This window comes from Macaca fascicularis, chromosome 16 (genome assembly GCF_037993035.2).
Source record: "Macaca fascicularis isolate 582-1 chromosome 16, T2T-MFA8v1.1".
Classification (NCBI taxonomy): domain Eukaryota; kingdom Metazoa; phylum Chordata; class Mammalia; order Primates; family Cercopithecidae; genus Macaca; species Macaca fascicularis.
Window position 1 is genome coordinate 34,528,913 of NC_088390.1, and position 20,026 is coordinate 34,548,938.

At 48.5% G+C, this 20,026-nt stretch overlaps 1 protein-coding gene across 2 annotated transcripts; it reads left to right on the forward strand.

The window, feature by feature from the left end:
• Positions 1–3,958: 3,958 nt before the first annotated feature.
• PIPOX (pipecolic acid and sarcosine oxidase) lies at positions 3,959–18,736 on the forward strand. Of its 2 annotated transcripts, none has more exons than XM_005583281.5 (8): positions 3,959–4,158; positions 5,704–5,852; positions 14,366–14,579; positions 14,858–15,040; positions 15,981–16,127; positions 16,499–16,657; positions 17,249–17,324; positions 17,615–18,736. In XM_005583281.5, exons 1-8 carry the CDS (start codon positions 4,045–4,047, stop codon positions 17,743–17,745), a joined length of 1,173 nt encoding a protein of 390 aa, XP_005583338.1. In that variant the 5' UTR covers positions 3,959–4,044; the 3' UTR covers positions 17,746–18,736. The 2 variants fall into 2 exon arrangements, with proteins under 2 accessions (XP_005583338.1, XP_045231129.1); XM_045375194.2 differs by having other exon boundaries at positions 17,712–18,736.
• Positions 18,737–20,026: the final 1,290 nt, after the last annotated feature.

Genomic DNA, 20,026 nt, shown 5'->3' on the forward strand with positions numbered 1-20,026 from the left:
TACCCGGATTGCTGTGTGTTGCCCCAGCCACCTCCAGGAGATCCTGTCAACCCAAATTGCAACCCTCCTCTATGTCTGTCCCCATAGCACTGACAACATAAGATGTTGTCATTTTTATTTATTTTTGCTCATTTAATAGGCATATAATAGTACCTTGCAGTTATTTAATTCCCATTTTTTTCATTGCTAGTGAGACTGGGCACACTTCCATGTGAGGATTTATTGTCTGCTTTTCCTTGTGCGTAAACTGTTCATCTCCTCTGACATCTTATCAAGAGAAATCTGGGGGCTGATCTTATATATTTATATCAAGCCTTTACATACTCAGATAGTACATTTTTCTCGGTTATGTCAGCCATTTTTTACTCTGGGGAGCTGTCCAGTTGTGATGTGGATGCTGGCCTGTTCCGGGGGATGGGAGTGGCAGATGGAGTTGTGAGGATTTCTGAACTCTTGAAGTATATATATATATATATATATATATATATATACACATACTGGTTTTTTTTTTTTTTTTTTTTTAAGAAGAAAAAAAAAAGCCAGGCATGGTGGCTTTTGCTTGTAACCTAGCATTTTTTTTTTTTTTTTTTTTTTTTTTTTTTAGGCAGAATCTTGCTCTCTCGCCCAGGCTGGAGTACAGTGGCACAATCTGGGTTCACTGCAACCTCCGCCTCCTGGGTTCAAGCAATTATCTTGCCTCAGCCACCTGAGTAGCTGGGATTACAGGCCTACACTACCACACCCAGCCAATTTTTGTATTTTTTAGTAGAGACAGGGTTTTGCCATGTTGACCAGTCTGGTCTTGAACTCCTGGCCTCAAATGATCCTCCCACCTCGACCTCCCAAAGTGCTAAGATAATAGGCGTAAGCCATCGCACCTGGCCAGTCCCAGCACTTTGAGAGGCCTAGGTGGGCAGACTGCTTGAGCCCAGGAGTTTCAGACCAGCCTGGGCAGCATGGCAAAACCACTGCATTATTGTCTGCCACCACTGCACTCCAGCTTGGGTGACAGAATGAAATCCTGTAACAGGAAAAAAAAAAAAAAAAAAGATGAAAGAAAGAAAAATCCAGTCCAATGGCACCTCCTCTCTGGGTTCCTGTTTTCCTAGGAACAAAAGGGCTGGGCTGAGAGGACAGCCAGTTGCCAAGACCAGTCTGGGGGATTACTTGTGGAATGAGAAGCGTTGCTGGGGGCCTTGGTGGGCCACTGTACAGAGGCTGGGCAGCTCCCTGTAGTCATGTGGGTTTCCTGGACCATTATTTTCTCCCACTCATTGTGGGAGAAACAGCAAAATACTGAAATCAGAATCATCATTACAAGTTCTGACTCGTCCTCAGTAAAGCACAGTGGTTAAAGGGATGGGTTCTGGAGCAGACCGACCCAGGTTCACAACTCAGTGTCTTCTTTTCTTTTCTTTTTTTTCTTTTCCTTTCTTTTCTTTTCTTTTCTCTTTTCTTTTCTTTTTGCATAAAGCTGGAATCTTGCTCCATTGCCCAGGCTGGAGTGCAATGGTGTGATTATAGCTCACTGCAGCTTCAATCTTCTGGGCTCAAGCGATCCTCCTGCCTCGGCCTCCCAAGTAAGTAAGACTACAGGCACACACCACCATCCCTGGCTAATTTTTAACATTTTTTGTAGAGATGCAGTCTTGCTATGTTGCCCAGACTGGTCTCAAACTTCTGGCCTCAAGTGATTCTCCCGCCTCGGCCTCTCAAAATGTTGGGATTACAGATGTGAGTCACTGTGCCCAGCCTCAGTGTCTTTGTATACCAAAGGTATGGCTTTGGGTAAGATAGAACCTCTCTCAGCCTTCATGTCTTCAGCCATTAAGTAGTATTTTGGTTACGGCTATGTAAAAAACCTCCCCAAAATGTTGTGGCTGAAAACAACAGCCATTTTATTCTGTTTCATGGTTTTGTGGATCAGGAACTCAGAGGAAGCTTGACTGGGTGATTCTTCTGCACTATGTAGCATCAATTGGGTCACTTGGTACAATTTAGCTGGTGCTAGGCTGGGCTAGAGGAACCAAGATGATTTCACCTTTCTTTGAGACAAGGTCTTGCTATGTTGCACAGGCTTGTCTGGAAGTCCTGGCCTCAAGCGATCCTTCCTGACTCAGCCTCCCAAGTCAAGATAACTTCATTCTTATTTAGGCTTCTCCACATGGTCCCAGGTTCTCTCCACCTGGACTCTCCCATAGGATACCTGCACTTCTAACGTGGTGGCTTCAGGGCTCAAAGAATAAGGGCTCCTTGTCCAGGTGCGGTGGCTCATGCCTGTAACCCCAGCACTTTGGGAGGCTGAGGTAGTCGGATCATGAGGTCAGGAGTTCGAGACCAGCCCGGCCAATATGGTGAAACCCCATCTCTACTAAAAATATAAAAATTAGCTAGGCATAGTGGCATGCGCCTGTAGGCCCAGCTACTCGGGAAGCTGAGGCAGAAGAATTGCTTAAACCCGTGAGTCAGAGGTTGCAGTGAGCCGAGATCGCGCCACTGCTCTCCAGCCTGAATGACAGAACGAGACTCCGTCTCAAAAAAAAAAAAAAGTAAGGGCTCCAACATAAGAAGAGGAAGCTGCCAGTCTCTTTAGGGCTGTGCCAGAGAGTGTCATGGTATCACTTTTGCCATATTTTATTGGTTAAGCAGTCACAGATCCTGTGATGGAAGGAGTGATAAAGAATTTGGGGCCATCCTTAAGCTGCCAAAAGTGGGCATAAAAATACTCCTAAGCCAGGTGCGGTGGCTCACACCTGTAATCCCAGCTTTTAGGAGGACAAGGTGGGAGGATTGTATGAGTCCAGGAGTTCGAGACCAGCCTGAGAAACATAGTGAGCCCTCGTCTCTACGAAAAATAAACAAAATTAGTTGAGCATGGTAGTGTGCGTTTGTAGTTTCAGCTACTCAGGAGGCTGAGGTAGGAGGATCCCTCGAGCCCAGGAAGTAGAGGCTACAGTGAGCCGAGATCGTGTCACTACACTCCAGCCTGCGTGACAGTGAGATCCCAGAGATCCTGTCTCAAAACCCAAAAAACCAAAAACAAAACCCGCAGAAACTCTTAGGGCTATGAGGAGTAAATGAGATAACGCGTGCAGAGGCAGATTTACCATGAAGCAAATGAAACTTCAACCATGGGGGTCTTTAATTAAACAGTTTCTTCCACATCCGGGCATCTAATTTTGTATTCATAATTCTCCTTTTTCCTTTTTCTCAAAGAGGACCCTCAAACTGTATGAGAATCAGGCCCTACCCATCCTGGCTCTGTCCCGAATGCCAGTATCAGTACTTACTAAGCATACTGCCTGGGACAGAGAGACGTTCAACGTGGGGCCCCTCTAGGCACTGGGCTGGCCTGGTCCCCTCTCTGTGGCTGAGGAGAGGGCTTCTCCTCTCACTCTGTCCTTTCTGTCTTTTCAGGATCATTTCTTCTTCTCCTTTCTTCAAAATGAAAGTAAAACACGCTGGGAATAATTTCATAATCACAAAACTGCCCTCCCAATTGGCCCCTGCCTCTACCCCCTGACCTCACCACCCACCAGGGAGGTGGGTCTTATTCTGGGCATCATGCCAAGTTCTTAGCTGGGCCCTCTAGAATCTCTAAAGGAAATCTGACTGAAGAGGGGAAAACCAGCAGGGGGAGGCAGCATTCCCAGTGCCCAGTATGGTCTAGGAGGCATTGAAATTCCAGGGCCGAAGTCCTGAGACAAAGATCATAATGAGACAGGAAGGTGGCAAAGGAAGGAGCCCATTTGCATGACAATAATTGAGCCAAGAATAGAAAGCCACAGGGATGCAAGGGTGAGGCTGGCAGCTGAGCTGGGCTAAACCTCACAAATCAGACTACCCAGTTCTGCTCCGCAGGGGAAGGGAGGCTGAGCCCTGGGCCAGGCTTGGCAGGGAAGGAAGGGGGAGGACACGGCCCCAGGGCATTGTGGGAACACTGGCCAGGCTGGACTTTGCCTTCCTCCTTGTCCTTCAGCCGGGAGCCCGTCTTTGTTTGCCTTTGCCTTTGAGGCTCTGTGGCTGTGGGGCTGAGTGGGCATCATGGCAGCTCAGAAAGATCTCTGGGACGCCATTGTGATTGGGGCTGGGATCCAGGGCTGCTTCACCGCATACCACCTGGCCAAACACAGGAAGAGAGTCCTCCTGCTGGAGCAGGTACTGTGTCCCTTCTGCACCCCCGGCTGTAAGGACTGTCCTAGCCTCCTCCCCTGCAGAGGGGTTTTCAGAGCCAGCAGGCTACAGGGCAAGGCCAAAGGGCCTGAATCATCAAAAATTCTGTGTAATTTGTATCTTAGCTGCCTAGTGTGTTTCATGACGATTCAAAGAAGTTTCACATCCCTCACACCCACATTGGGTTTCTAGGCACATTTCCTCTTTCTACTGCTTCCCAGTTCCTGCCCTTGACCAAGCGTCCCAGGCCCTGTTCTCTTCCTTCTCACTGCTCTGTCCCTTCTGCGCCCAAATGGTTGATCACCCCCCCAAGAAAAATAATTGGTTCTTCTCTGGGTAACCTAAAGTAAAGATAATTTTGCCTAGAGGCAAAGGTTGATTTATCCACCTAAGAGGTAGGATTATGTCCTGCATATTCCTGGCCTCTCACCCCAGAACCCAGCAGAAGCTTCTGTTTTTTCGGTTTTGTTTTGTTTTGTTTTGTTTTTGCCACCTCCAGATAATAGCAGCCTCCTTGTTTGATACGTGATAAGTGAGACTGAGGTCTTATTTTTCCTGCTATGCAGTGCGGTCTGCAGTGACCACTGCATCTGCTGGTGGGCCCTGTGTGTCTGTGGGGTCCTTTGAGGACAGGGCCACCCAGCTATCATCAAAGCTTTCCACTGCAGTGGGCTCTCCCTTTCCATTCTGCCTGCAGTTACCCAGGCTGGCTATGGTTTGCTCTTCTTGGTAATGAGCCAGAGTATTTAGAAACCTTCTTCATTTCTCTATCAGTTTTCTCAAAGCCCAAGGGATTCCTGGTTCATCCTCTCAGGAAACTCATTGTTGCTGAATCCTGAGGTGGTTCTCTTACCCTGAGTGATCTGTAGCCACAGAGAAATAAAGTCAGCATCAGTTTCCTTGTTCATAAAATGAAGGGGCTAGACTAGTTGAACTGGAAGGTTTTTTCTAATTTTTCTTCGTTATGAATCTAAGCGAGGTGAGATTGCAGCAGGATGGTTGAAGACTAGCTAACAAGGGAACTTCTTTCTGGATGTGAACAGTGTTAGCAAAAGGAAGCCCAAGTTAGTGCTATTGAAGAACTTCTATCTTGATTGCCAAGTCAGTAACTTGGTCATAAAGAGAGAATTTGGAAAGATTGTATGGATTTTTTTTTTTTTTTTTGAGACAGGATCTCACTCTATTGCCCAGGCTGGAGTGCAGTAGTACTATCATAGTTCACTGCAGCCTCAAACTGCTGGGCTTAAGCAGTCCTCCTACCTCAGCCTCCCAAGTAGCTGGGACTACAAGTGCCACCACACCTGATAGTTTTTAAAGTTTTGAGGAGACTGGGTCTTGCTATATTGCCTAAGCTGGTCTTGCATTCCTGGCTCAAATTATCTTCCTGTGTATAATCCTTCCCCAGATTGTGTGGAAATATTTGAAGGATAAATGGATCCTGGTTGACAGCACACGCAGAGATGGCTCCTAACGGGGGATGCAGTGTGAGGGGTAATGGCTTCCATCATCTCTCTTGTTTTCCACTTCCAGTTCTTCCTACCACACTCCCGAGGAAGCTCCCATGGACAAAGCCGGATAATCCGAAAGGCATACCTGGAAGACTTTTACACCCAGATGATGCATGAGTGTTATCAGATATGGGCCCAGTTGGAGCACGAGGCTGGAACCCAATTGCACAGGTGGGCTGTGGGAGGAATTCCTTGAATCATGGGGCTCTGCACCTGCAGGTGCTTTTAGTGTGTGAAGTGGCAGTGCTATGGAACATTTGGAATGCCACGGGAGGGACACAAGGCCTCAGGAAGTACCTGATGCATGGAAGAGTTCTGCTGTCGTGGTGGTCACCCCACAGGTCCAACTGACTCTGGTCAGGCTCTGCGTTGCAGGACTGGGTTCAGACCATGTGTCCAAGGCTAGTAGAAGCGGTAATGGAAAGCCTGCTGGCAAGGCACCGTGTGGCAGATGCCCTGAGTGGTGCAGGAGTCTGCTGGAGAGTGTATTTTCAACTCTGTGGAGGCCTCTGCAACTCTTTTAGGGCAGGGGTTGAGATAGAGGAGGAGGCTGCTTTCAGGATTCTTTTTTTTAAATTATTGATGGAGTCTCGCTTTGTTGTCAGGCTGGAGTGCAGTGGCACCATCTCGGCTCACCGCAACCTCCACCTCCCGGGTTCAAGCGATTCTTCTGCTTCAGCCTCCCAGGTAGCTGGGACTACAGGTGCATGCCACCACGCCCAGCTAATTTTTGTATTTCTAGTAGAGACGGGGTTTCCCCATGTCGGCCAGGCTGGTCTTGATCTCTTGACCTCATTATTCGCCCGCCTTGGCCTCCCAAAGTGCTGGGATTACAGGCGTGAGCCACCGCTCCCGGCCCAGGATTCTTTATAGTCCAACCAATATCCTAACTTTTCCTGAGGGGTCCTCACCCCCTGTAGCAACCCTATAAACCCATTTTGTTCTCTCTGAGTACCTTTTCCTGTAGGAACAAAATGGGGACGTTCCCCAGGCTGGATTGCTTGCCAGGGAGTGAGCCTGCACCTCTTTCTCTGCTACCTTCATGGCTCTCTCCAACCCTTGACCTTTCAAATACTCATGGGAAAGAAAGCCAATAATCTGTGATGCAATGGGAACTTTAACCATCCCGCCTCCCTCCCACCTCCTCTGTGACTCTTAACTGAACTTCCTACAAACCCTGGCTCTACCCTATAGGGTGGTGGTTATTTTAATGGCCAGGAACCAAGAGGTTAGTGTTCTGTTGCAAAAATACCATTAACTTAAGAACAAAGTGAAATCCATTATGCAAATCAGCCAGGGCAGCTAATTACAGATTTATTCAGAGGCAGCTAATGCACCCAGCACCCAAATAAAGGAGCATGTCTTGCTGGGGGGGGGGCCTGGCAGAGGGACCCTTCTCTGTCAGTTGTCTGTGAATACTGCTGAGTATCTTTTGCTAAGAGACTCGCCCTGGGCCTTGGAGGGCACACTTCTTCCCAGCACATAATGAGACAACTAAGACTTGTTAGAGTGTCTGGAATCTTTCCGAGGGAGATGATTCTGGAGGGAGACAGGCTTAGGTTTGACTTTGTGCTCTATTTCTCACCAGATATGTGATCTTGGAAAAGTTTCTTGACTTCTCTGTGCCTCACTTTTTCTCATAGGGCTCTGAGAGAATTAAATGAGACTTTTGTGAAATACTTGGCCCAACGTCTAGCACCTTTCAATAAGGGGCAGTCCCTTCCATCCATTCTGGGTCAGCTGCATCCTGTTCCATTGAGCGACAGGGGGAGGAAAGGCAGGAGGAGACAGATGGGTGCAACAACCACAGATACCAAGGGGAGTGGCAGAAGGAAAGAGGGAGAGGGATCCTTGGGTAGCAGACTCTCAGAAGCGCACAATCCTCCTCTTTGCCAGGAGGACAGGAATTTGGAAGGGCTTTGGAACCGGACCTGGCTCTAAATCTCAGCTCTGACACACTCAGCTGTGTGGTTTGGAACAAGCTGTTGAACCTCTGTTGAGACTCAGTTGTTTTTTTTTTTTTTTTTTTTTTGAGACAGAGTCTCGCTCTGTCGCCCAGGCTGGAGTGCAGTGGCGCCATCTCTGCTCACTGCAAGCTCCACCTCCTGGGTTCACACCATTCTTTTGCCTCAGCCTCCCGAGTAGCTGGGACTACAGGCGCGTACCACCATGCCCAGCTAATTTTTTGTATATTTAGTAGAGACGGGTTTCACCGCGTTAGCCAGGATGATCTAGATCTCCTGACCTCGTGATCTGCCCACCTCGGCCTCCCAAAGTGCTGGGATTACAGGCGTGAGCCACCGCGCCCGGCCAGAGACTCAGTTTTTTCATCTGTGGAGTAGGGACACTAATACCTGTGTCATGGTGCTGGTGTGAGGATAAGTAGGTAATGGGCTTAGAACAGCACCTGGAAAACTATCTTCCTCCTCCTCCTCACCATATATGTAGTGTTTACAATAAGAAACTAGGCTGGGTGCAGTGGCTCGCGCCTGTAATTCCAGCACTTTGGGAGGCTGAGGCAGATGGATTACCTGAAGTCAGGAGTTAAAAACCAGCCTGGCCAACATGGTGAAACCCTGCCTCTACTGAAAATACAAAAATTAGCTGGGCGTGGTGGTGGACACCTGTAATCCCAGCTATTAGGGAGGCTGATGAGGCAGAAGAATTGCTTGAACCCAGGAGGCAGAGGTTGCAGAGAGCCGAGATCATGCCACTGCACCGCACTCCAGCCTGGGTGACAAAATGAGACTTTGTCTCCAAAAAAAAAGAAAAGAAAAGAGAAAAACTAAGAGTTGCTCTAAGGACCTGACACCTATAACTCATTCCATTCTGCCCACAATCTTATGAGAGGGTTGCTGGCAGGTAGTCAGGGTCTTATCCCATTAGTGCAAATCACAAAATTACTATACTCTTAAGTCTAGAATAGAGGTTGGCCAGCTTTATCTGTAAATAGCCACCTAGTAAGTATCTTAGCCTTTGCAGGCCTTGTGGTCTCTGTTACAATTATTCAACTCTGCCATTGTAGCATGAAAGCAAGATGTAAATAAATGAGCCTGGATGTATTCTAATAAAACTTTATTTATAGATGCTGAAATTTGAACTTCATGTAATTTTCATGTATCACTCAACATTATTCTTCTTTGGATTAAAAAACATCAACAATTTAAAAATTTTAAAACCGTCTTGGATCATGGACCAGACAAAAACAGGCAGAAGGCCAAATTTGGTCCCTGAGTGGTGGCTTGCTGGCCATGGGTCTGGAAGATACCTCAAACTGGTTAACTTGTCCATTTCTGTCTCCAAAGAAGTTCACGCCTAAATCATCCCAGGTCAAAAGACTGCTACTATGCATTTAAAGACAGGGAAATATCACAGCCCTTCTTAAAAGACCATTCCGATGTCTCATTGCCTCAGTTATGAAAAATGAAAAGTTATGTGAGTATGCTTTAAAAACCTCTAGAGTGTTAAAGTATTCTTACTATTGTTGTTATTATTCTATTATTATAAGTCCTTTCTTATGGCGAGCCTAATGTACTCAGGCACACTAATTTATTTGGTTCTTTACTTAGCAGGGACAGAGCAGATACTTCCTATTCTCAGAATGGTATCTGAATACAGCTCTACTACCTTTGGGCTAAAAGCCATTCTAATTCCTTTAGCTTTTACTGATTCTTATTTTCTAAATGATTCATCATCTGTGTGGTTCTTACTTCTCCCCAGGTTCTTCTAGAAGAACCAGCACAATACCATAATACTACTGATAGATATGAGCATACTTAATGCTATTTGATGATGATTTAAAAAAAAAAAAAAAAAAAAACCTTTAGGAGTTGGCAGTTCAGGTGGTTGTCCAGTGCTTTTCATTCTGTTCAGCTGCTTCCTGTGACAGCGGCATACTAAACATGGGTGGGTTTGGGATATTTGCATATATTCTGGGAACAGACAATGACACATGTGTCAGATCACAAGGTCTGAATCTTTTGTGATGTGTACAGCCAGGATGCTGATTCCAACAGCAAAATCCAGCTCCCTGGCCCATCTCTTTTTTGCCCCGCCTTCTCCCTTTGAGTCCTACTATCTAGCTCCTGACCCGGGCTGCCCCTGCTTAGCTGACAATATCAGACAAGATCACAGCCGTAGGCAGTACAGCTGCTGGCAGAACCTGGTGGCCCCCTCTGCAGCTGCTGCTTCTAGTGTCTGCGAAGTGTCTGGCTTGTCAGCCACATCCCCTCCCTGGAGCAGTCTTTGTTAACCAATTCCACCTCGGCCCACTGAGCGGAAGATGAAAAGCTGAGAGCTCCTCCAAAACCAACAAAGACAGCAGCCATTACCAAGTCCCCGTTCGAATCCCTTCCCCAAGGTGACTCAGAGCTGACTTGCTTGGCATTTTTAACCCAGAGAGGGGAGAGCTGGAGCTTGGGATGGAAGATGGCAGGTACAGGGAGAGCTGTCTCCCCACCTAATTCCTCCCCACTCCATCTTGCACCCTGTCCTGCTACAGTAACTGGTGGAAATCCCTGATCACCAACTCCCTACATCGTATCTGACGCATTAGTCGGGCCATAGAGGAGTCAACAAGGCCCTTGGGAGGAGTCTTCAATTACCTCTTCCTAGTGCTGGATCAAGCTAGGGTCGGGAGGAAGGAAGGAATAGTTCATACCAAATGCTCTTCACTCAGCTGATGGGCATTCTGGGAGCTGGGAGCTGCACTCTTTTCTAGGGTTCCCTGGCAACTCATGTGATGGCTTTCAGTCCTTCTTTGTAGTTAGTCCTGACCATTCATTTCCCAGTCATTTTTTATCCTGTGGATGCCCTCGTCTCTTCTCACCCTTCTCCTTTCCAAACTTGCAGCCCGGGTCTAAGCAGAAAAAAGAAGACAGGGAGGTCACGAACATAGGGGTGAGAAATTGATGCAGAATGAGCAGTCTATTTGTTGGGATCTAGAAAAAGCCATTAAGAAAATAAGCACTTAAATGATTTTCAATCTGCCCATGGAAGCCATCTATCTTCATACTGGGGGGAAAAGGCCCATTCTCCAATCTTGGTTTTGATTGACTGGTTTCCAATTCTCTAAGCGTTTCCCATAGGAGCCTCTCACCTATCTCCCATAATGACAGGCCCTTGCATTTCCAGGCAGTGTTTTACATTTATTTCCGATTTGCTCATAATGGTCAAAAATCTCTCTCCAATACAAGGCATTTCTCCAGCAGCGCACGGTTTCCCTCAGGCCAAATAGCTTAGCTGTGATCCACGGAAAATGAGAATTTCCCAAACACATCTTCGGACTAGGGGAGGGTCCGGCATCACACATTCAGATGGAAAATTTCCCACTGTTAGATCAATATCTGGGCTAAGAAATAAATGCCACAGGGCCAGAGAGCTGGAGCAAAATGATTACAATCGGCACAATTACATTCACCGGCAGAATCAGCTCACTGATTACTCCTAGGGATGGGGAGCTCCCGCTTCATCCACCACAGGACGGCTTGGGAATTAGAACATCACTCAGCATTTCATATTTCGACAGATTTGCCCGTTGTCTTGGCATGAGTTCATTTTTCCCATACAGTACATCCCTGTAAGAGGAGTCATTTCAAGGAAAGAAGGAAGGAAGGAAGAAGGAAAGGAAGAAGAAACAATGGAAAAAGGGAAAGGAAATCTCAGAGTACATGAGAGGCCAAAGCTGCTATATTGCAGGCAGAGGTTAGAATATGCTGCTCTGGAATTTTCAGGTCAGGGATTTCACATTACATCTGCTTAGGTGTGGTTTAAGCCAGGTCTCTCCCAGAATCCCTCCCAGCCAGCACCCCATTGGGTAAAAAGGGCTCAAGGAGATACACCTGAGTGACTTCATACTTATTTATTGACTAAGAAGTTTACTAGGGCCGGGCACAGTGGCTCATGCTTATAATCCTAGCACTTTGGGAGATCAAGACAGGAGGATCCCTTGAGGCCAGGAGTTTGATACAGGCCTGGGCAACATACCATGTGACTCTTGTGTCTACAAAACACAAAAAATTAGCCAAGTGTGGTGGCTCACGCCAGTAGTCCCAGATATTTGGGAGGCCAAGGCAGGAGGATTGCTTGAGGCCAGGAGTTTGAGATAGGCCTCTGCAACACAGCGAGACCCCTATTTCTGCACACATGCAGAATTAGCCAAGTGTGGTGGCATGTGCCTGTAGTCCTGGTTACTTGGAGGGCTGAGGCAGGAGGAGCTCACTCGTGGCTGCAGTGAGCTGTGAACGTGCCACTGCACTCCAGCCTGGGTGATAGAGACTCCATCTCCATTTAAAAAAAAAAAAAAAGGCCGGGCGCGGTGGCTCAAGCCTGTAATCCCAGTACTTTGGGAGGCCGAGACGGGCGGATCACGAGGTCAGGAGATGGAGACCATCCTGGCTAACACGGTGAAACCCCGTCTCTGCTAAAAAATACAAAAAACTAGCCGGGCGCGGTGGCGGGCGCCTGTAGTCCCAACTACTCGCGAGGCTGAGGCAGGAGAATGGCGTGAACCCGGGAGGCGGAGCTTGCAGTGAGCTGAGATCCGGCCACTGCACTCCAGCCTGGGCGGCAGAGCCAGACTCTGTCTCAAAAAAAAAAAAAAAAAAAAAGTTTTGTCAGGTGCAGTGGCCCCTGCCTGCAGTCTCAGCACTTTGTGAGGCTGAGGCAGGCAGATCATGAGATCAGGAATTCGAGACCAGCCTGACCAACAAGGTGAAACCCTGTCTCTACTTAAAAAATCCAAAAATGAGCCGGGCGTGGTGGTGTGCGCCTGTAATCCCAGCTACTCCGGAGGGTGAGGCAGGAGAATTGCTTAAACCCGGGGCGGAGGTTGCAGTGAGCTGAGATCGCACCACTGCACTCCAGCCTGGGGATGGAGCTAGACTCAGTCTTGGGGGGAAAAAAAAAGTTAACTAGGCAAGTGTTCATTACCTCTGAACCAATCTGAAGTCCTTTCGGGGGCCACAGAAAAAAGACAGTCTGCTAAGAGCAGGGATTTCCACTGCATCTTTCCTCTGTTGAGCTTTGAAGAGGCAGAGCTCTCGTTGCTATCTCGCTGGTGGTGGATGCTGGGTAGGCGGGGGCCATGGCAAATGGATTGGGCATGCTGCGCGGCTCTGTGTACTGACACCCGCCCCAGGGCCCACAGTGTCCCTACCCCTCCCAATCTTCTCTTTAATCCCCCCAACCAGATAATGTGGGATTTGGAAGCATGTAATATCCATGAGACTCCATTATAGGCTATTACGAGCTTTATGTGCACTACCTGGGGGATGTACCAGGCCGCTGCTGGGCAGTGCAGTAGCTGCAATGGAGAAGGACCACACAAACGGTCCCAAAGGCCAGAGCGACTCTTCCATTGTTTCTATCTGTTTCCCCCAAAAGGGAGCTCTGGTCTCTTGTGACAGAGAGGCAGGAAGCATGAAAGAGAAACAGCTTTCACTCCCTTAGGGAGTAAAAGCATAGAGGGAGGTACAGGGAGAAACAAAATCACAGTCACCAAATGTATTGCTGGAGCCCTAGGAGACCATCTACCAGTGTTTCTGCATGAGAACGCCATTGGAATTTGGGGTGGAATCTTCTCGAGCATTGCAGGCGTAGCATCCCTGGCCCCTGCCCACTAAATGTGAGAGGCAGCCCCAGGCATTGTGCCAACTACAAAAATGGGTCATGCCATTTTCAGTTGTCCCTGGGTGGGTGGGTAAGCGGGGGGTATCACCCTGGTGAGGAACCATCAGTAGTTCAACAGGCACGTTACAGAGGAGGAATCTGGGCCCAGAGAGGTGGGTGACCTGATCAAGGTCATCGCCAAGGTGAAGCCTGGACTAGAGACAGAGCCAGGTCTCTCAGTTTAGGACCCTTTCCACAAAACAGGCAGTCTCTAAGGAACTGAGAGACAGAGACAGACACTCAGGAAGGTACAAACATATATGACAAGAAAGAGAAAGAGGAAAGCGGGGAGGGCAGGGGAGAATACAGAACAGAGAGATCAAAATAGTGAATGGGGTCAGGGGACAGGAGGAAGGGGAAGAAATATCATCAAACTGAATGAACTTCCACCACTTCCAAGCCATGGGACATGAAGGAGAACTTAGGATCCAAGGGCAGGATGGTTCCTGAGAAGGGGCATAGAGGACAAGAAAACCAGTGAGAGCCAAGGGCCGACTTGGGAATGGGCTGGAAATCAGCATGAGAATACTGGGATTCTACTGACTGAATCTAGATGACTTCACCTCTTCTCTGAACATGAGGCCATGACTCCTCTCAGTGCCTACACCTGGACCTGAGATCCCTCCTGAAGGAGAGCAAATGGTCCAGGGCTTTGCTTTGTTTTGCTTTGTTTTGAGGCAGGGGCTTGCTCTCTCATCCAGGCTGGAGTGCAACGGTGCGATCATGGCTCACTGCAGCCCTGACCTCCCTGGCTAAAGTGATCCTCTCACCTCAGCCTCCCAAATAGCTGGGATCACAGGCATGTGACACCACGCTTGGCTACTTTTAAAAAAATTTTTTACTTTTTGCAGAGACAGAGTCTCGTGATATTGCCCAGGCTGCTAGTGAACTAATTAGTGGCCTCAAGTGATCCTCCTACCTCAGCCTCCTGAGGTGCGGGGATTACAGGCGCAAGTCACCACATCAGGCCAGGATTTTGAAACGTACCTTCACCTAGGTGACTTATTTTTTAACAGGCAGACTGGATTACTGCTGCTGGGAATGAAGGAGAATCAAGAATTAAAGACAATCCAGGCCAGTCTGTCTAGGCAGAGGGTGGAACACCAGTGTCTTTCATCTGAGGAACTGAAGCAACGTTTCCCAAATATTCGGTTGACCAGGGGAGAAGTGGGGCTCTTGGACAATTCCGGAGGAGTTCTCTATGCATACAAGGCCCTCAGAGCCCTGCAGGTAATGTCGTACAGCACTGGGGCAATGTAGGTGCTCCCTGCTCTGGGCATCCTGGGTCCCAACCAGCCAGCCCAAGACCCCCCTCTGGATGAGGTCTTTGGCCTGCTGGCTTAGTCTTGACTTTTTGGGCAGGGCAGTGATATATATGCGGCTGGCCTTGTCAATACAGGACAGGTCTAGATTCTGCACTCTTTTCTGCCCTAGGCGAAAGGCTTTCTGTCCACCAGGGTGAACCACATCCAGAACTAATTCACCTTTTCCTGCTCCTGCCCTTTAAGGATGCAGTTCGACAGCTAGGAGGCATAGTGCATGACGGAGAGAAGGTGGTGGAGATAAACCCAGGGCTACTGGTCAAGGTGAAAACCACCACTAGGAGCTACCAAGCTAAGAGCTTGGTCATCACGGCAGGTCCTTGGACCAACCAGCTCCTCCGTCCCCTGGGCATTGAGCTGCCTCTCCAGGTAAGAGTAGTTGGAAGCCTGAGAGTTGGTGCTCAAGAGAAGCCTTGGAACCTGATGGAGTCAAATTTGCATCCTGGATCTGGACAACCTTGGGCAAATTCGTTCACCTCACTGAGCCTCAATTTTATCACCTGTAATATTGGGGGATGATAGCTACCTCATAGGACTATCGGAGAATTAAATTATTAGGCTGGTGCAAAAGTAATTATAGTTTTACCATTCAAAGTCACGGCAAAAACCACAATTACTTTTGCACCAACCTAATATATGTTGCATATAAAGCCTTTAAGAGGCCGGATGTGGTGGCTGACACCTGTAGTCCCAACACTCTGGGAGACCGAAGCAGGAGAATTTCTTGAGCCCAGGAGTTCAAGACCAGCCGGGGCAATATGGTGAGAACCTGTCTCTACAAAAACAAAAAAACTTAGCCAGGTGTAGTGGCATGCGCTTGTAGTCCCAGCGACTTGGGAGACTGAGGCAGGAGGATGGCCTGAGCCTAGGAGGTTAAGGCTGCAGTGAGTCGTGATTCTACCACTGCACTCCAGTCTGGGTGACAGAGCAAGACCCTGTCTCAAAAAAATAAAATAAAATAAAATAAAATAAAAATAAAGTCCTTAGGACATAACCTGGCTTGTAGTAAGCACTCAATAAACCTGAGGTCTTATTAATTCCCAGAGAGAGAGAGAAATAGGGCAGGGGGCTGGGTGTAGTTATGGGAGAAAACTAAGAATGGGAGAAGAGACAGAGGCTCAGAGATCTTTGTGCATTGTAACACATGTAACAGGTAAACAACATGAGAAGTGGGAGAGACAAACATGGATGAGTTCAACTGGGTGTCCAGGCTTGCGTTAAAGGGCCACAGGGGCCCAGAGAAACTGCTTTCATTGCTGTACAGTTCCATGGGTTTTCTTCATCTCCCACTTCCTCTCCCTGCCTCAAGACCCTGCGGATCAACGTGTGTTACTGGCGAGAGAGGGTTCCTGGGAGCTATGGTGTGTCCCAGGCCTTTCCATGCTTCCTGTGGCTGGGCTTGTATCCCCACCACCTCTACGGACTGCCTGCAGGAGAGTACCCAGGGCTGATGAAGGTGAGCAGAAAGATCGAGAAAAGGCAGGTAGATGCCAGTGCAGATTGGGGGAAGCAGCTCTAACTTTCCCCTCCATAGACGCCCTTGGGTCTCAGGGGCAGCAGAAGGAGCCTGCTTCACTCTTGGCGATTTGCAAGGAAAGACCCTCAGCTGCCCTGAGGTCCAGCAAAAGGAGCCCTTCCTTTGCAAACATAGGGTGGTTGCAGGGACCAAGAGCTAAGCAGCCTCAGGTGACAGCCCGCAGCACTTGCCAGGAGTGGGGAAGGATGGAATGATGGATGGGGCCCTCCTGTGTACACGCCTGCCCTTCGGCTGTGGCTGTGCGCAGAAGGCCAGCCCTCACCACTCCTGCCGCTCTGATTGGGAGCCAGGTCAGCTATCACCACGGCAACCATGCAGACCCTGAGGAGCGGGACTGCCCCACAGCACGCGCAGACATCCGAGACGTCCAGATCGTGAGCAGCTTTGTCAGAGATCACTTTCCTGACCTGAAGCCCGAGCCTGCTGTCATGGAGAGCTGCATGTACACGGTAAGGGGTCTGGGCAGCCTTGCTGGGCCCCCTCACCATTCTACAGAAGGGAAGAAGGAGACAGACCTTGCACTGGCCAGGCCCGATTGTTTGACCCCTGCCATAGTGTTTGACTTTAAACAAACGAGCTCATTTCTGTGGGTAGGTTCACCTCTACCAGAGAAGGGCCTGTTGGAAATTATTCCTATTCTTCTTCATTAGGAAACTAGGCTATGCCTGGCAGTCGGTCCTTCACTCTGATTCCCGGAAGAGCTCTAAAAGATTTTTTGGCAAGCTCCTCCAGTTGAGCAGGCCTTAGGGACAAAGAGAAGAGACAGATGTCACCAGGGCCTGAGGCATCTTGGCTAAAGTTAGTTTACAAAGATTAACTGAACACCTACTGTGTTCATAGCTCTGTGCGAGAAGAAAGGCAGATGGACAAATGAGAAAGACTGGCACGCCCAGAAGGGCACGGGCATGCGGAAAGCATCCCTGTGCCTCATTCCATCCTTTCTGGAAAGAAATCCAGCCCAGCCCCTTCCAGTTAGAGCCTGCAGTTCTTCCTCTTCCCTCGAGCCTCAAAGAACACAAGGTGTGATTGTTTCTTTCTAGAATACCCCTGATGAGCACTTCATTCTCGATCGTCACCCAAAGTATGACAACATTGTCATTGGTGCTGGATTCTCTGGTGAGCCTGAGAATGGGGGGAATGGGGTGCCTTAAAGCTGACCTAACTCAGCGCCAGGAGAAATGGTATTTTCCACACTCTTAGCTGCCCAGATAGGTGCTGAAGCCTGGACATTGTAGGTATAAGGAGGCTGGGCAGTTAGAAAAGGGGTATTCATGGTGGGAGGCCACTTCTGGCTTTGGGATGTGACCAGGAGGATAGTCAGCCCTGTCTGGGTAAGTAGGGGATGTCCAGAGAGCTCAGCCTCTCTGTCTGTGAAGTTGCCTGAGAGTCTGCTCTTCCCTTCCTAGGGCATGGGTTCAAGCTGGCCCCTGTGGTGGGGAAGATCCTGTATGAATTAAGCATGAAACTAACACCATCTTATGACTTGGCACCTTTTCGAATCAGCCGTTTCCCAAGCCTGGGCAAAGCCCACCTTTGACCTCTGGCCAGAAGCCTCCCTCCTGTGCACAGGAGTCGATTTCACAGATGGAGAAGATGTCTCAGATGAAGGGAGTATCCCTGAGATGTCATCCTTTTTCTTCTGCCTCACTTGAATCCCGCATAAACACAAGATGATTGAGTCTACCTTCTTTGCTTGGCCAGCTCCCCTTTCCTTCTGCCTCGCTTGAATCCCCCGTAAACACCAGGCAATTGAGTCCACCTTCTTTCCTTGGTCACCTCCCCATTCACAACTACTTTCTTGCTCCCAGAAGGCTGATCAGATATTCTACAATCACAGAGTAGCAAAGACCTTTGAGATGGATATATCAGGAAGAGGGCACAAGAACTGACTCTGGAGACCAAAGCAGTTGTTAAAAATTCTCTTTGCTGGGAGCGAGGTGTGGTGGCTCACACCTGTAATCCCAGCACTTTGGGGGGCCGAGACAGGCGGATCACCTGAGGCCAGGAGTTCAAGACCAGCTTGGCCAACATGGTGAAACCCTGCCTCTACTAAAAATACAAAATTAGCCGGGTGTGGTGGCGCATGCCTGTAATCCCAGCTCGTTTAAACAAATGAGCTCATTTCTGTGGGTAGGTTCACCTCTACCAGAGGTGACTTGGGAGACTGAGGCAGGAGAATCACTTGAACCCGGGAGGCGGAGATTGCAGTGAGCCGAGATTGTGCCATTGCACTCCAGCCTGGGCAACAAGAGTGATACTCTGTATCAAAAAAATAAAAATAAAAATAAATAAATAAGTAAATAAATAAATAAATCTCTTCGTTGGGATATTTGAAGAGCTTGGGATGGATTTTTGACTAAATCTCCCCCGAGGAGGGTGAACAAGATGATCTGAGAGATCACTACTGCTCTTGGAGCTCCTTTTCCTAAAGCTAAGGCCAGCCTCCGTCACAAATGCCCATAAAATCTGGTTCATCTTCGATGAACAATAAATATTTGTTGAACAAATAAATAACTGCCCTGCATTAAGTCTGTAGTGGGCTTTCTTTTCTGTGTGACCTCATTTCTTCCAGGCTCTAATTGTCTAAATTAGCACCACAGAATCCATTAACCCAGGAACCCTTGGAGTCTTTATCCCCTCAATGCGCTGTACCCCCTTTCTCTGGATTCTTTGTCTCCTCCTCACCCCCTTTCTGGTTGTGTGAAGAGCTCAGCTCCCCAGTCTCTCATTAAGGTGTATTGTCAGGTCCTTATGAAGATGGAGCTGTTATACCAGAAAGAAAGAGAGAGACACACTCGCTTAGAAACCCTGTTCAATGTTTGAATGTTAAATGTGCCATTTTATTATCATTAGGATTGCTCCCACTTAATGAAACAGCATTAGCACCGAGTCGGCTGGCCTCCTTGCACTAATTGCTTTGGAAGGGAACAGGCTTATAACCATCCCAGGGTGGGTGGAGGGGTGAGGGGTGGAAACAGGGACTCGAGCAAGTTTGGATGCACTCAGATGAAATCCACCTGGAGGATCTCCAGATTGGGCCAGTTCCGCCCCAGAACAGGAGTTAAAATGCTCTAGAGAGAAAAACTGGGACTGGGCGGGCAGGATGTGTTAGGGGGAATCACAGAGTGGGGAGGAGCAGGCAGTGAGAATGACAGTACAAATAGCCCCAAAGGAAATACAACACAGAGGAAATAGCTCTTCAACTGCCTGAGTCCTTAAGGTCCTAGGCATGTGTATTAGCACTAATTCTCCAGTGTGTTATAAAAAGTAACCAAGGCCGGGCGCTGTGGCTCACGCCTGTCATCCCAACACTTTGGGAGGCTGAGGGGGGTGGATCACCTGAGGTCAGCAGTTTGAGACCAGCCTGGCCAATGTGGCGAAACCCCGTCTCTACTAAAAACACAAAAATTAGTTGGGCATGGTGGCGAGCGCCTGTAGTTCCAGCTACTCAGGAGGCTGAGGCAGGAGAATAACTTGAACCCAGGAGGCAGAGGATGCAGTGAGCCGAGACAGCGCCACTGCACTCTAGCCTAGGTGACACAGCGAGACTCAGTCTTAAAAAAAAAAAAAATGCCAGCCAAACCTGTCAACCCCACGCCAAATCTGCTTTTTGTGTGATCTCAGATGGTTCCCTGAACCTCAGCCTCTGTAAAATGGGAGTATTATATCTGTAAATGGGCATAATAATGCTGACCAGCTCCACAGGGGTGTGTGAGGATCAAATAAGATCATTCATTCATGCATTTGTTCAAAACACAAATATTGAGTGAGCCTCTATTATGTGCCAGGCACTATGTAGGCACCATAGATGCATCAGT

Bases quoted from the DNA above. Each gene is read 5' to 3' on its own strand.
- PIPOX (XM_045375194.2), top strand. From the start codon at position 4,045: ATGGCAGCTCAGAAAGATCTCTGGGACGCCATTGTGATTGGGGCTGGG. The intron at 16,128-16,498 runs GTGAGCAGAAAG...ATTGGGAGCCAG, and splicing joins AGTACCCAGGGCTGATGAAG to GTCAGCTATCACCACGGCAA. The intron at 16,658-17,248 runs GTAAGGGGTCTG...GTTTCTTTCTAG, and splicing joins TGGAGAGCTGCATGTACACG to AATACCCCTGATGAGCACTT.